At 39.4% G+C, this 17748-nt stretch overlaps 1 protein-coding gene and 1 pseudogene across 1 annotated transcript; both read right to left on the reverse strand.

Annotated features, from left to right (window-relative positions):
• Nucleotides 1-4203: 4203 nt before the first annotated feature.
• On the reverse strand, nucleotides 4204-16225 carry rgcc (regulator of cell cycle). Its single transcript, XM_017431822.3, has 5 exons — nucleotides 16071-16225; nucleotides 15814-15981; nucleotides 11020-11127; nucleotides 10255-10317; nucleotides 4204-4836 (listed from the first exon to the last, which is right to left on the reverse strand). Exons 1-5 carry the CDS (start codon nucleotides 16096-16098, stop codon nucleotides 4829-4831), a joined length of 375 nt encoding a protein of 124 aa, XP_017287311.1. The 5' UTR covers nucleotides 16099-16225; the 3' UTR covers nucleotides 4204-4828.
• LOC119617112 lies at nucleotides 4843-8085 on the reverse strand (annotated as a pseudogene).
• Nucleotides 16226-17748: the final 1523 nt, after the last annotated feature.

The raw sequence follows: 17748 nt of genomic DNA on the forward strand, positions 1-17748 counted from the left end.
TACAGTACATGCAGTCAGTCAGGATCCAAATGGGTCAGTCTGACAGCTGAATGATGATAAGATATGTGTCAGGGATCAAGCAGTACAACATGGAGGACACAGGTGTTTAATTCAAAAAGTGGGTTTTTATTTACCCCAAAAATATGAAAAATAGCTAACAGAACCAACACTTATACAGGTATGCCAATAAAAGAGGTCAACGCAATACACTAGACTCAAAAAATGATAATTATCAAAACCTCAAACAGACATGAAACAAACTGACCTCTTGAAATGCCACATAAGGGAACTTAAATACTGGTTTAGCTAAACCATATGGACACAAAAGGGGAAAACAAAATGGCTGCTAAATAACAACTAATACCAAACAATGGAATAAACCCCGGCCCTGCGATGGACTTGCAACCTGTCCAGGGTGTCCCCCGCCTCTCGCACAGTGACTGCTGGAGATAGGCACCAGCTCCCCGCGACCCAAAATGCCGAAGTGGGTAAAGAAAATGGATGGATGGAAATAAACCCCAAAACACCCCTCCAGCATAAAGCATAAGGTTCAGTCCAATGAGGCCAAATTATACACAATCATGTTCCATTACTTTCAGCAATCAATGGGACAGTCGGCTTGTTCTTGTCGTGTTTTTGCAACTGTTGCTTGTGTGAGGAGAACAACTGCAGGCTAAATATACTTAAGGCCAGTTGAAAAGTTCTGTGGACTTGCGCTAGCGCTACATTTATTTTGTTTAGAAATATTTTGCTCTATTTGAAGTACACAACTTAGATGTTTTGAGAGTCAAAAATGTCAATACATAACTATATGTTTTGTATTCCACGTCTCCTGGCTTGATTTTGACTAATTTTGGTCTGATTTCCACAGGTGAAAAGGAACTTGTGGCCCTTCAGAGTTTTGTCTACATTACCAAATACTTCATAAAGCATAAAGTCTTCACTTTAGAAGAGTTCACAAAAAGACTTAACTAACTACTAGCGACTGTCTTAATTATTAATGCACTGCAGGATAAGTATATAGTCAAGTCAAACATTCTCTATCCATTAAAACATGTCTAACACATGGTGTGAAAGTACATTTATACGACCATTTACATACATATACACACAGTATAGTTATAGTCAATTCATGAAGCATGAAAAAAGATTGAGTATGTTGGTTTTGGAAGTAATTAGCCTTTATGGGTAAAGCATTAATAAATGTTTTAATTTAAGGCTTATTAAGTATGAATCGTCCTTAATGATGTTTTCAAGGTTAGATAATCATTTACTAATGATTAAATAAGGCTAAATAAGGTGTAGTTATAAAAAGAAAGGCCTACCCAAAAAACATACAAAGAAATAAAAAGTAGGAAAACAATAATGTGTATTCTGAATCAGCATTTAGACAAATAAAGCAGTAGGCAGGAAAAAAAATTACATGTTGTTAAAAAATGGAGGGTGGAGCCTTCCCCCGTTTTTTTTTTTTAAATTTATTTATTTGGACCATGAATCCACCCCGGAGTTTTCTTTTTTTAAACAGTGGGACAAATGCAGAGCAAAAGCACAACATCACTAAGATGACCAAACCCAAACCCCTGAAGGCAGGTGTGACGTCTACATGGTGAACAAATTAAAGACACTCATTAATGCTCCCTTTTACTTCACTGCCAGCGGACACATCTGGATACCAGTGCTGTAAGGATCCAGTGGAAAACTGAACCTGATATGTGGCTGTGTGTATTTTTGTGTGCTTGTGATGTGGACACATCTGAGTGTCTCTGTCAACCTATTCATAGAACAACCACTAGAGCAGTCTTCAGGAGCCTCCCAGACTCTGTCTTGATGAAAAAACTGACGTGGTTGACAAGTTGTGTAATTTGAACTTTTTCTTTTCTTCTGTCAGTGTTTTTTAAGTTTTCAGTCTCTAATTGCTTTTGAACTGTACTGTATTTTATCAACCATTCCTCTACCACCTGTGCTTCTCTTTGTAATCCCACACTATGTGTGTATGCCAGTCGCAGACTGTGTATTTCACAGCTAGGCCTTCAGTGGTGTCTTAAATTCACCTCTTAATACTATAATTATGATGTCACAACTATAGAGCCAGTCATTATCATAATATCATAAAGAAATGCAATATGCCATATTGGGTTTCTTCATCCACAGCTGCCCCACAAATATAATTTGTAGCAGAGCATTTAACACATTAACCTAATAACTAGCTGAAGTACAGTCAACCCCAGGTTAATTATTTCTTAGCTCTAAAACATTTTTAAGACAAAATCCATCCTCATTTCTTTTCTCAAAAATAGTGTGTAGAGAGCTTCATGGAATGGGTTTCCATGGCAGATGCATCCAAGCCTTACATCACCAAGTACAATGCAAAGCATCGGATGCAGTAGTGTAAAGCACACCACCACTGGACTCTAGAGCAGTGGAGGCACGTTCTCTGGAATGACAAATCATTCTTCTCCATCTGGCAATCCAATGGACAAGTCTGGGTTTGACTGTTGCCAGGAGAAGGGTACTTGTCTGACTGCATTGTGCCAAGTGTAGAAGTTTGGTGGAGGGGGGATTATCTCTGACTCCTTCAGCATACCAAGACATTTTGGACAATTTCATGCTCCCACCTGTGTGGGAACAGTTTGGAAATGGCCACTTCCTGTTTCACCATTACTGCACAAAGCAAGGTCCATAAAGACATAGATGAGCGAGTTTGGTGTGGAAGAACTTGCACAGAGTCCTGACCTCAACCTGATGGAATATCTTTGGGATGAATTAGAGTGGGTACTACGAGCCAGGCCTTCTTGTTCTTCAGGAAGCATGGTAAAAAAATTTCATAAACATACTCCTAAATGTTGCTGAAAGGCATCCCAAAAGCTTTGAAGCTGTTATAGCTGCAAAGGGTGGACCAACACCTATGGATTAAGAATAGGATGTTACTTAAGTTCATATGTGTATGAAGGGAGACAAGCAAATACTTTTTGCAATATAACGTTTTAAGTTAAAAAAATGAAGTACTAGAATAATACACAAAGCCTCTGATGTAAAAACATACAAATAATCTCTTTATATGCTCCACATCTTGTCAAATTTACAGATACTGTGTATTTAAAACAATGAAAAAAATATTTTTCATTTTGTGAACAACCACCTTCCAAGTTCCATTCCTTGTTATTGTCAGTTATTTTTCATTGTGGATTTTCTTTTACTTTAAAGCTGTAAAGTAGTGAATTTAAAAATTCTGTGTGGTGGTAGCTGAGAGTGATCCCAAACACATACATACTCCAAGCCTTAACCTATCGCACCAGAATTTTGTTTAACAATTTGCCGTAAACTTTTAGAGTCAACCCTGTCTGTCCGTTAGCAAAATACAGTATCTCCTGAATGACTGCACAGATTTGAATGACCTTTCAGAAAATAATAATAGGATGTATAACTACAACTAATTAACTTGGCGAAGCCACAGATGACTGCCACAGCCAAGCAAAGTGACCAAGTGACTTAAAAACAGAAAAGTGGCTATAACTCAGATTACAGAGCTAAAATTTGATGTAGTAATACCTTACTGTAATTCAAAACAATTATGACCTCTGTGTGTGACATCTTGTGATATTGCATTAGGCTGCACATAAAGTTATTTTTCACAGTTTGACCAAAATGACTACAACTTTGTCATTTCTCAACATGACACAATTAATTTAAAACTCTGGTGATATGCAGCTAAAATGACAATTGTTCATGTGATTGTCCTTTTTATGTGAATTTGTAAAATCAAAATTAAAACTGATCTTATTATACTGAAAACATTACATTATTGTGAAAACTTATTTGAAACAGGCTGTGATGTAAGGGGCGGCAGTGGCTCACTGGTAACCGGAAGGTTGCTGGTTCGAGCCCCCGCTCCGTCGGTCTCAGCCGTTGTGTCCTTGGGCAAGACACTTCACCTGCCTTGCCTACTGGTGGTGGTCAGAGGGCTCGGTGGCGCCGGTGTGATGGCAGCCTCACTTCTGTCAGCCCGCCCCAGGGCAGCTGAGGCTACAATGTAGCTTACCGCCATCAGTGTGTGAATGTGTGAATGACTAATTGTAGAGTAAAACACTTTGAGTTGTGAGAAAGTAAAAGATGTGTTACATAAACAAGGCGACTGAAGTACAAAGCTGCAGAAGTTTGAAATTAAAAAAGAAGAAGAGACACATCATACTAGACAAGCAACAGTTCATAGTTCACTGTTATTTATGGCAAATGTTAGATGTTTTAAATACAGATATTGCTTTCCAGAATATGTTTTCAGTTCACATTAAATCAACTTTACTACAGTCAAACTAAACTAAACTAAACTAAACCTGACTGTCCAGTCAACACAAATAGAATCTGAAACTGTTATTATTTACATATGATACAAAAATACATTCCACAAAAAGTGATAAATTTACAACATGAAGTTATTTAAAATTAAAAATATGTCTTTGTTTAAAAAACCCCAAAAGAAACAAAAACGTTTTTAAATGATCTTCCGGCTCGAGTTTGGATATAGTGGAGCCTGGTCTGAGTAACGGGACTTTCTAAATATATCTGATGAATCTGACTGTTTGAAGTGTGGCCCACATCTTTGCTACTCGCTTCAGTCCATGTGTTCATGGCTGCAGAGATGTTTCTGACTCTTCCTGCAGTTGTTAAAGTTGTGTGGTCTGAGGCAGGGTTGATCTGATGCTGTGGTGGCAGCTGCTGCATCATCCAGCTACATCCTATTGGGAGGCCTTTTAACTGCTCCATGGGAGTCCAAACATCCACTCCCTCCTTCCATTATGGCTACACTCCAAGGAGACTAAGAGCGCTGATGTCACATGCCTAAAAACAGACAGAGATAGACAGAGAGACATGATCAGAAAACAATAGACAACTTCTGTGTCTCTAGTTTTATTCTCATGGTGGCTGACATTTGGTCTGACAGGCTGGTCATTATAAACAGTGGCAGCCCTAATAAAAGGTCACTGGGCTGGGACGATTAGAGACGAGTTCACGACTCATAATTGCAAGAACACAAGTACATTTTCTGTTGCAGGCTCACTGAATTCTGAGTGTTTTACCAAGCAACCAGTGACCCTTAAAGTCAAATTTTATGTGGCCAGTTTGTCAAAATCGCGGCTTATTTCCATGCACATGGGTTGCAAAACTATATTCTATCTTGCCAGGTGTCCCCACATTTTGGTTTTATCTGCTGGAGTAAACTTTTGAAATGCAGATAAACACATTTGGACTAGTCAGTTCAATTTATTTCAATTCCAAAAATATTTTATTAATTCCAAAGGGAAATTAAATGTTGTTATAGCTCATATAGCTGTGGTCTTTATAAAAGTTCATAGGTTTATAAGTTTTGCTGGAACGGTTGTAAACTTTCTAACCACCTCGGCCAGCTGCTTCTCAGCTGAGCAGTAGAAGCAAAAATGTGCACTTGGTGCACACCCCTGTGTGAAAGGTTTGGCCCAGGCATTGTGTCACAAAGCGGTGGACAAAGCTGCTTTGCAAACAAAAATAATGCAATTTTCGTCATGCAACCACGTGACTGAGATCCGACTTTGGGACTGGAAAGGCCTTAAGCCCTCTCCTCGCAGATCCTGCGGGCCAGCTGGATGTTATTGGGCATGATGGTGACCTCTTGGCATGGATGACCCACGGATTCCAGGCCCCACCAGGTAACCTTCCCAGGCCTCCTGCAGAGCCATGATGGCTGAGCTTTGGAATCGCTGGTCAGTTTTGTAGTCCTGGGCGATCTCCCGGACCAGGTGTTGGAAGGGCAGCTTCCGGATGAGCAGCTCAGTCTTGGACTTCTGGTAGCGGTAGATCTCCCTGAGAGCCACGGTACCGGGCCTGTAGCAGTGAGGCTTCTTCACTCCACCGGTGGTTGAGGCACCTCCTGGGAGCTTTACCTCCAGTGGATTTACTGGCAGTCTGCTTGGTTCTAGCCATGACCGGACTTCAGGGTTCTACACGTTTAACACACGTTGTTATGGTAACAAGATGTCCAAAAGCAAAAGGCTTCAGTAAAAAATCCTTGTAGCTGCACAGCATCTGATACCAGAAGAAATAATCATCCAAAAATAGTTTAAGCCAGTATTTTACAGGTTTTATCTCAAAATAGTCACAGAGCTCTTTCAAGCCCATGTCATTTTGGCCATTGGCTTCTTCAGCCCATCTCATAAGTGCTAGACCTGTATTTTGACAACTGCATAGGAGCTCTCCTCTGACAGAAAAACATGATGATAAATATTAATTATTGAAATACTTGTCCAAACCTGCCTTAATTTCAAAGTTGTACTCCAGCAGATTAAATCATTTATGTAGGAGCAGCTACCAAGGTAGATACAAAATGAGAGTAGTGAGTACAATGTGGATGGAAATGGACAACTGATCTTTAAAAGTACAGCTTGCCAGATACAAACACTTAGAACCAGTCAGACTGCAACAACAACAACAAAAAAACTATTATCTCGCAATTTTGAGTCATTAACAAGTCTTCAATAGTTACAGTCTAGTGAGTTACAAACTTTAACATGGCATTCTTGGGGGCTAACAAGAGAGCTGTCTGTCTGTGTGACTGCAAACAAACAAAACTAGAAAATTTCTGAAGGGGTTTAGAAGGGTGCCAAATGCAGCAACTGTCCAAAAATTGGTAATTTTGTAACTGATAGCGAATTTTGTCTACACAGTATAATGTACTGGTACTAAAAGTCACAGCCCACCATTTCTGATTGAGCAGCACAATTTTTTAAAATTTGGGTTTTTATTAAATTTTTAACAACAACAAAGCAATTCACCCAATCATACATCAAATGCAGCTAATATAAGTTTGAGCACACTGGAAGGACTTCCAACAAAGTAAACATCTGATAGTTCCATGTGGTTTCAGCCTCACCATAAAGGTCCATTTTGAGTGGCGAAACTAAGGCATCCCAAACCATGATAAAATAATAGTTAAAAATAAGGTAACTGGTCAAATTTACTTGTTGGACCTATTCATGAATAGAGCTTCTGCTGGGCCCCGCTGTAGACTAAAAGTAGGGTTTTGAGTTTTTGGACCCAAGAGTTGTAGAAGGTTGGCATTAACTGCATCCACTTAATTATAATGCATTTCAAGGCTGCTTTAAAAAAAAAAAGCATTTAAAAGACATGATTTAGCCTGTTCTTGCACACCTGCTGGTATAATACAGAGTAATGCTACTGTGACATCCTTTGGTATAACTTCTAGAAAGATCTGATTTATAGCCTAGTACACCTCATTCTAAAACGTTTGTGGTTTAGGGCACGACCGGAAAATGTGTGTGTAATCAAGCAATTCTGAGCCACAGTTTCTCCAACACAAACTTGGTACTTTAGGGTCAATCTTAGCGACTACATCTGCCATCCTGAAACATCTACTGATAGTTTAAAATTTAAATTTCCGACACATATTTGATGTTGTAGTTTGATGTGCCTCTGTCCATACCACCTCCCACATGTCATCAGAAATAATTTTGGCTGTCTCTGCCTTCCATCTTTGTTTTGTCTGAATGGGTTTATTAAGACTCATTGACAGAAACACCTTATATAACTTTATCAATTTCTCATCCCCTTCACTTGTTTAGAATTGAGTTAGGAAGTTCTCTATTGGTGTGCAGTCTAGTACTCTTTCCTATTCCCTGTGTGCAGTCAAAGAAGAGCGTACCTGCAAATATCTAAAGAAATCAGTTTTTTGGAAATACCTGCGTAACTCTTCAAAGGACATTAGGTTGCTCCTACTAATTAAGTGATGTATTAAGATAAGCTCCTGCGCATTCTGAAAAACTTTTGTCTAAGGCAGGGGTGTCAAACCCAGTGATGCAAGGGGGCCAAAATTGAAAATTTGGTCCTAGCCAAGGGCCAATCACGATCAATATTTATTAAAAATTACATAAATTACCCTTAGGTTTCAGATGTATTATGTCTAATCATTCAATATAGAAATATCAATGACCTTTTACCAGTTACAGATTATACAGAATTTAGAGCAAACATTCTTTAACGAACACAAACAAATAGATCAAACTTCAAAAAGCACATCATTAGCAGTCATTTCTTGCACTTCACTCAGCTTTTAAATGAATTTTTTTAAATTAAAACAATTTTTTTTTAAAAAAGCCATCAACTAAAACCTGATCATACAGAAATTAAAACTATATATTGTTGGCTTCTAAGTCACTGTCAAGAGAAAACTTCACTAATTATGCTCAGTTTTTTTTTTAAGCAAAATAAGAATCAGAGACTGGATCTGTCCCAGACTAGAGGGCCGGACCTGATGAAATCTAAACGTTATCTTGGGGGCCGGATGGAATGTTACGGAGGGCTGGATCTGACCCGCGGGCCTTGAGTTTGACACATGTGGTCTAAGGTATTAGGAGTGAAGGATTTAATATGTCCAATACTTCTTAATGTTGCTTACTGATCTTGGCAACTGCGACTTGTACTTTGTTCTAAATGTTAAATGTGGTTCTAGTCCACAATGGCAAGCCCTTTTTTAAAAAATCTAAAAATGGCAGTACCTTTTATAATTTGCAGCATATCGTTTCCTCAATGCTCAGACATCTTGTATGGGAGTCTCCTTCGATCTATGAAATTAATGGCTTTAATTGTGCTGCCCAAAACAGAGAGATTAAGTCCCCCTTCTGCCTTACTTCTTTATAGTGTTTTGTATTTTATGCATGGGCACTTTTGCTTTGTCATATGAATTTTGAGATTATATTATCCAATTCGACCAACACGGATTTCAATATTCCTATTGGTAACATTTGGAACATATATAACAAATTTGGTAGAAGAGTAGTGTGAAAGGTTTCTATGCAACCAAGGAAACAGAGAGGTAATGCTGACCACCACTCTAGGTCATTTTTCCATATGTCCAGAATTTTACTGTAGTTAGCGTGAAACAAATCCTTTAATGAAAGAGGGATACTGATGACCAGGTATTCAATGACCTCTCTAGGCCACCTAAAACCACTTGGTTGTTTTACCCCAAACAGAATATTGGTACCGACATCCATTGTCTATCTTATTAACATTTATTTTATAGCCAGAAAAATACCATATACAGAAATCATTCCCTTCGAGCCTGGTATTGACATAGGCTCTGTCTAATACAGTAGAACATCATATACATACAGTGATATTTTATGTTCCTCTGTGCCAATCAAAATCCCTTTAATTTCATCACCGGCCCTAATGAGTTGGGCTCAATGCTAATCACAAACAAAAGGGGTGGGCGACAAAGGGCCCTTGCCTAAATCCACTCTCCAAGTTGACCTTGCTGATCTGAAACCACTGACTTTGACTTTGACAGCTGCTTGTGGGGATGAGTAAAGTGTGTGTATCCAAACTATAAGTTTGGACACAAATTTAAACCTCTTTAACGTCTGAATTAGGTAAACCCATGACACGCAATAAAATGACTTTTGGGCATCTAGAGAGATTACAGTTGTAATAGCTTTGTTTTTTTTGTTTTTTTAGATATAATATTTAATAAACAACAAATTATTTCCATAGTGCCTCCAGTAATAAACTCCATTTGATCTGAATGTATAATTTGAGTTATTACGACATTTATTCATCCGGCCAAATACCTGTTAGAATATGTACACCTCCGTAAAGTACAGATAATGGTCTATATGAACCACAATCAGTGGGGTCCTTACCTTCTTTATATAATACAACTATTGTTACATCAGACCACAAAGGTGCCATTCTAGAGCAGAGCAATATGCATCCAATAAAGGTGGAACAACAATATCTGCAAAACATTTATAGAATTCATTTATTACACCATCTGGGCCTGGACACTAATCAATAAGAAGGGTTAAAATAACTTTCCCCTTCTTGAATTGGCTCATCTAATTGTTTAGTATCAGATAGTTCAGGAACATTTATATTTTATATTTTGTAAATAATTTTCTAATCTAACCTCATCAGAACAGGTATTGTCTCAGTATAAAACCTTAAAACTCTGCAAATGCTTTCACTAGTTCTCTTGGTTTTATGATTAATTTATTATTCTATTTTAGCTATTGAATTACATTTAAGGGCTGCTGTTTTTTAAGTCTATCATTTTCGTAGTACTGTTGCTTGGCAAATCAAAGGTTTCCCTCAGTCTTTTTTATATTAAATCTTGAAGTTCTCTGTGGGTTGAATTGACATCATTTAGGATTAGCTCACAAGCTAATTCATCAAGAGTTCTGACAGCCAGACTGCAATAACACTTACTCTCTAAGGCTCGGTTCAGGTCAGCAATGAAGTCTTCTAGTTCTTTGGTGTCACCCAATTTGGCTGCAGGGGAGACAGAGCGGGATTAAAAATGAGAATAAAGATTTAGATGAAAAACACATTTAATAGGTCAAACAGTCAACATGTCAGGGGCAGATAGTTCAGGTTTTCTTTTACATTAGGATTTATGAAGTTGATACCTGTTAATATTCTAATCTGTATGAATCTCAGAAATGTTCCTAAATAGATAAATAAACTTAGGTTTATTTGGGTTTATTAGAGGCGTTATGGGAGCACCAAAAAAAAAAACTAAATCAAATCAGATAATGAATAATAGTCATTTAGCCACAAAAAACAACTGTGTAAAAAAACATACATTTACTTTTACTATTTTTTCTAATAAAGTACAGATATATGACAACATATGATCTATTACCAAAACTTTCTGCTTCCAACTGTTGGTGCTTTTGGTTTATACCGACAATCTATGTTAAGTTGACTTTCCAACATTTGCTTTGAAGCTTTTCTTTTTAACACTGAGATGTTTGAATAATTAAAAATGAAGGAATAAAAAGCCGGGAAATAAAAAGCATATCATATTTTCTGTCTGTTTACTCCCTCATTTTAGTTTAAAACTTATTACATGTGTTTTTGTTTATTGCTCTTATGTTCTCAATAAAGTTTCTCTTCTTTTACAGATATGTTTTTTGGCACTTCTGTAGACTGGTGGCAAATATTTATAGCAAGAGTTTTAAAGGGACTCACGTTTGGGTGACATCAGAGGTGGAGAGGTGGTGGTAGGGGAGAGCATGGTAGGCAAATTCAGCCTCTCATCACTGAAACTAAAGCTATTTCTGCTGAGAGATTCAGCACCTGTAAGAAAGAGAGGACAAAACGCAGACAAATTAGTCTAAGCTGAATCTTACTCACCAAACTGTGTCAGTGGTGCAGCTTCGGCATAACAACTACATTCTCTGCTAATGATAGCCTTTGTCTGTGGCCTGTCAGACATGTGCAGCATGTACACGTGGCAGGTGTTTACACTAAAGTGTGAAACTGATTATTAGACAACGTTCACAGGTTTATGGTGAACAATATTTACAGCACCTTCTGTATTCCACTTAACACCAATCTGAACTATACTGAAGAAAAAATATAAACAGAACACTTTTGTTTTTGTTCCCATCTTTCATGAGCTGAACTCAAAGGTCTAGGCCTTTTCCCTCTCTAATATTGTTCAAATCTGTGTTAGTGAGCACGTCTCCTTTGCTGAGAATCCATCCACCTCACAGGTGTGGCATATCAAGATGCTGATTAGACAGCATGATGATTGCACAGGTGCGCCTTAGTCTGGCCTAAATAAAAGGCCACTCTAATGTGTGCCGTTTACTTTTACTGTATTGGGGGTCTGGGGAGGTCAGAAAGCCAGTCTGACCACCATTTGTCTCACACATCTCCTTCGAGTGGATCAGGTTGTTGATTGTGGTCTGTGGAATGTTAATCCACTCCTTTTCAATGATTGTGTGAGGAACTGGAACACGCTGTTGTATATGTTGATCCAGAGCATCCCAAAATGTTCAGTGGGTGACATGTACAGTGAGTACGCTGGCCATGCAAGATCTGGGATGTGTTCAGCTTCCAGAAATTGTGTATAGATCCTTGCAACCTGGGGCAATTCATACATGTGTGCATTCAAACTGCCATCATCACCTGTGTTTGTTGTCCATAACCAACGTTGCCCATACCATAACCCCACTGCCACCATGGGCCACTCGATTCACAACGTTGACATCAGCAAACCGCTCACCCACACGATGCCACACACTGTCTGCCATCTGCCCTGTACACTGATTTGTCTGTGAAGAAAACAACTCTCCAACGTGCCATACACCACTGAATGTGAGCATTTGCCCACTCAAATCAGTTACGGCAACAAACTGCAGTCAGGTGGAGACCCTGATGAAGACGACGAGCATGCAGGTGAGCTTCCCTGAGATGGTTTGTGCAGAAATTCTTTGGTTATGCAAACTGATTGTTGCAGCAGTTGTCCGAGTGGCTGGTCTCACATGATCTTGGAGGTGAAGATGCTGGATGTGGAGCTCCTGGGCTAGTGTCATTATACGTGGTCTGCAGTTGTGAGGCTGGTTAGATGTGCTGCCAAATTCTCTGAAACACCTTTGGAGACAGCTTATGGTAGAGAAATGAACATTCAATTCACAGGCAACAGCTCTGGCCGGGATTCCTGAAGTCAGCATGCCAACTGCATGCTCCTTCAAAAACTGCAACATCTGTGAAATTGTGCTGTGATACAACTGTAAATTTTAGAGTGGCCTTTTATTTAGGCCAGACTAAGGCACACCTGTGTAATAATCATGCTGTCTAATCAGCATCTTGATATGCCACACCTGTGAAGTTGAAGGATTATCTTAACAAAGAGGAAGTGTTTACTAACACAGATTTAAAACAAATTTGTGAACAATGTTTGAGGGGGAAAAAAGCATATTGTGTAGAAAAAAATTTCTACTTTTTAAATTATTTAACTTAATTTTCCAAAATTTCCCCTATAAATATTGAGATCTCATCAGTTCTTTCTAAAACATTGTTGTTTCAAAATTACTTCAGTACACTGGCTTTATTATTATTTCTCATGCTACATTAAGCTTTAAGCTACTGTTTTGTTCCATTTAGCTAATTTTAGCTGTTTTACAGTTTTGCTAATTTTAGCTATGGTTCTCCGATTTTAGCTTTTACTTACTGTTTTGCTAAATTCAGCTTTGAGCAGTGGCTTTTAGCTACTCTCTGTTAAGTTTAGCTTTTAGCTACACTTTTGCTTATTTAGCTTTTAAATACTGTCTTGCCAAATTTAGCTTTTGTCCTGATTGTTTTAACTAAATATTCAGTTTCTTTAATTTTTGCACTCATTCAGTACTTAGCATTTGGGCTGCATTTTTTTTTCAGAACATGGTAATTTTTCAAGTTGTCAGCTACTTCTGCTGTCATTTCTCAACAACCCTGAAACTTTCTTGAGAATGCTATCTATGCGGTGATGAAGACCATGACAGAGCTAAGAAAAGCTTCCACTCAAAGTTCTGTTGGGCCCAGCTCTGCAGAACACCAGAGAGGAGCTTAACAGCGTCTCAGATGTCAAGCACCTACTTATTCCCCTTTCGGACCTTGCCCTTCTCCCAGCACACAGCGCTGAATGAACACACACATAAACGCATACACAGAGACCTTTAGCATCACTCTTCAGCTTCCTCCCATATTCACCTCGGCCTCTCATCCCCCCTTTCTTAATCACACTCCAGGAGACCATTTTTTGCCATTTATCTGGCCCTTTATCAGCACATCCCTCCATCGGGCTTTGAGACAACTCATCTTTGCACAGGACAGGTCTCTGTCATGGAGAGGACACGGCTTCTACAGGAATCTGATCCCATGTGTCAAAGACCCAGGTTCAGACACATTCCACCTGTCTTTTAATCACTGACTCAACTGAACTGGAATGACAGTGAGAACAAATCGCTGTCATTCTGAAAACAAGTTTGTCCTTTAAAGTCTAGATAGCTTGCTCTTTAATTTCACAGAAAGTTCATCTGAAAATCTCATGAGCATAAAAGCTACTTTAAGAACCTCCATCTGAACCTGCTCTGCATATGTGGGCCAGCAGGATACTTGTGTGTCACATACATGAAGCTGTCCCAACTGAGTGCCTGGAGCCAGTTGTGCACTTAGGGTAATTGTTTTAAAATGTGATGTTAATATAAACACTGTACAGAAGACTAATACACAAATCGAACACAATGAAGTGAGAGAGAATCAGCAGCACAGAGGCAGGTGTATCAAAATATGCAGCAGAGATCTAAAAAATCTTTAGTTTGACTAAGAAATGTTCATTGCTATCCGTTTCAGAAGTAATTGTGCATTTGAAAACACACACACACACGTATGCAACAGTGTGCCAATCACCTCATGTGCCAGAGATCTTACACTAGAGGCTGCTGTGAGAAATTATATATAGAACTATTGAGTAAGGAAAGGGGTATGTCTGACTCCAGAGGTAAATAAGAGGAGCAGGCAGAACAAGCAGTAAACAACAACACTTCTGTCTTCACTATGTCCTGATACTACAGCCATAGGGCTGGGGATGGGGGGGGGGGGGGGTCACCTTAGGAGACTTTGACTCTCCTAAAAGAGGTAAAAACAACAGGTTGGCAGTTTGAATTTATATACTCTATATTATCCTTAATCCTACTTTTTAAACATTATTTTTAAAACATGGAAGAATGTGATATTATGATTTTCGGCCCCTCTAAAGTGAAGTGCAATGCTGCTGTTATCCTGTTGACTGAACTGCCTACAATTTAATTAGATGCAAGGTCTGCAGTAAGTTAATATTCTAATGAATTCACCTTTCAGTTTTGCTTTTAGAGTTTGAAATCAGACTGTGCAACTTGTCTAACACTGAACGTTAGCCCTTGTGACTTTTAACTTCAAAGAGAAACTAAGCTGCTGTTTTCCTTCTGAACTGATGTCCCTTTGAGGCGGGGGCTGGCGGTGGGGGACATGCCACAACTATTACTAAAAAATACATTTAAATTCTTTTGAAAATATACAAGTAGCAAAAAAAAATATATATTTATCAAATCCCATATTTATTAGCATTTGGTGCCTCTGTGAGCCTTAGGCTCTGTTCATGTGGACTGCTGTCTTTCCAAAATGATCTTTTTTCACGTAAACATGGCATTGCTTTTAGAAATGTTTTCATCCATCTGGAAACACAGAAAACAACCCAAAATGCAGCAGGAACTACGCCAGGCCTGTATGTGGTGCTGGAAAGATGCCATGAAATCACTCCAGAAACAGGAAAAAGATGCTCCAAACTAAACATAAAAAAGGTGGGGATGGAGAATACAAGAACAAAAACTGAATCTTTTTTGTGAACTGACGAGGCACTGGAACGACTGCTGTGTGTCACAGTAACTTACTACTGACTGAGTCCTGTCAGTTTGTGGACGTATGGATGATTTCAGGCACAGAATACAGCCAGAGACAGAGGGAAGAGGTTTTCTCATCATGTTCAAAGGTTTCAGGGTAAATCATCTTTTGTCAGCCTTTTAAAACTATTCTCATTTCCCACGTTTTTTTTACTTGATGTTTATTGCTGGTCTTTTTTCTTGAACACAGTTTGGATGTCTGTGGATCAGTGGTTAGTGTAGTTGTCCTCCAATGAGAGTTGGGGGTTTGATTCCTGGGCAGTGTCCCTGGGCAAGACACTGAACCCTCATCACCTCTGATGTGCGCTCCATCGGTGAATGAATGTGATCTGAAGCACTGATTAGGCTCTATAGAAGGATTTATTCAGGTGAGCTTTGTAGTAAAGTGCTGTATGAATGTGTGTGTGTGTGTGGATGGGTAAATGAGGACACACACTGGGCTGTAAAGTGCTTTGGTTGACCAGAAAAGAGCTATACAGGTCAAATGAATGTAGCCTTCCGAATGGCTGGAGGTGTGTGCAGATGATTTGAAGAGTGAATGTGGCCAGCTGCTGTCACTCACTGTCAGAGTCGCTGCTGTCGCTGACGCTGGCGCTGCTCCTCCTCTTCATCAGCTTCAGGTGTTCGTCGTACCGGAAGTGTCGCTTCTCCACCGGCGACGTGAAGTCTTCGATCACCGCGTCGAACTCGCACAGCACGTCGCTCAGGTCCTTGTCGTTTCTGCAGGTTCCTGCGGGAGGAAAGGCGGAGTCAGGAGCCTTACATCTGCACAGTCACAGCTGGGATCGCAAAAGTGACGGAGAGCCAACTTAACACTACCTAGAGCTTTCAGCGTCGGTGACTTCATGATGTCACGGGTGGAGTCCGACCACGGGTGGAGTCTGGTCACAGGTGGGCTCCGACCACAGGTGGAGTCTGGTCACAGGTGGGCTCCGACTGTAGCAGAGGGAATAAAGTTCTTAAGCTGAAGGTTCCCCTTCACACCCAGGACGGCCGCTTTTAAACCAGCCCTGTTCTCTGTGGAGGCGGCGACTTAGCGGGTTAGGGGTGTGTGTGCATGTGTGTGTGTATGTGTGTGTGTGTGAGAGAGGACACCGTGTAGTGGCCATAAAACTCCCGCCTCCTCTCGACTACTCTTTCATTGAAGCATGTTTGTAAACAACGTGTCTCATTTACTGTAACACAGATATTTTTATTCATGGCGCAGTTGGTTTTTTCACACCAGGCAGAACATGACACACAACAAACATATTCATCATGTCATGTCTTCAGATCAGATTCAAGTGTGACACTGTGTAACAGGACCAGATGTATCTGATCCATTTGCCTGAGAAATGAGGCTTGTGTGTGTGTGTGTGTGTGGTTCCTGTGGGCCACTTCTGACCCAGGGTTGTTGTGGTGGGGGCACGGATGGTGTTAGGTGAGGTTCATGGTTGTTGAAGCCACACATTGTGTGTGCTATGTTCTGTGTCATCAATCCAAAACTAAAGACAGTGTGCATCTGACTTAAATAAACATATACCATGCATGCTGTGCAAACAGAAGAGTCACCAACCATGCCTGCTCAAACATGATGCCGACCCTGTGTGCTACTGGGATTAAATTCAGTGCTGTAATCATTTTAGCAAGATTAGGACACAATTGCTCTTTAAGTAATGAACTACTTTTCATCCCTACTTTGCCGAACCAGAGCTCCGCTATCAGTGTCGCCTAGACTGATGACTTAAAGTTATATAATGTAGTCTTTTTTTTTCTCGAATTCAGGGGAAATATTTAAGCCCTATATAACATGCACTTCAGTATTTAGACAAGGATCAGTAAGCTTTTGTCTAGTTTGTTCATTAATTCACGATTTAGAACATAATTTAAATAGGTAAGAAAGATTTGTAGATTATTAGTTTTTATTTTAAGAAATATGTGACTGATATTGATGACATATTTTTAGTTAACTGGTACATGCCAACCCTCAGCCTGCTTTACAGCAATTATAGCAGTCTAGTTTAGAGAAAGAAATGACCCTGGTATAATAATACAGTGTATTAGACTTAGTTTTTTTCACTGAAAAAAGTCATATCACATTCTGTAAAGTTCAGGTTCCAATAAATATAACAAATAATGGCAAAAGATTAGGTTTTTTTTTCTGTCACAAATTGAAGATCTACTGCCATGCTGGCAGTAGCCAGGAGTGTCAGGTGGCACCTGCCAAGATGGCGGCACAATTTCTCAACTCTTAGCATAGACTGTGCTGTGGTTGGCTTTCCAGTATTTCTATTTCAGTGGTCAACGGGGGAAACTGCAGATCGGCATTTTAGGCTCTTGAAGAGTGATGCTTTTCTTCCCTGACCAGGAATCTTCCTGTGTCCTACAAATGTTTTTAACCAATATCCAGACTTGTTATACATTAATATAATGGTTTTTTTTCCTTCCTTCCATTGTTCCTTATTTAGATTATCTATATATATTAGAAATTCTTACGCTGGCTGTTCAGAGGGCCTTG

The sequence above is a fragment of the Kryptolebias marmoratus genome, linkage group LG6 (assembly GCF_001649575.2).
Source record: "Kryptolebias marmoratus isolate JLee-2015 linkage group LG6, ASM164957v2, whole genome shotgun sequence".
NCBI classification, from domain to species: domain Eukaryota; kingdom Metazoa; phylum Chordata; class Actinopteri; order Cyprinodontiformes; family Rivulidae; genus Kryptolebias; species Kryptolebias marmoratus.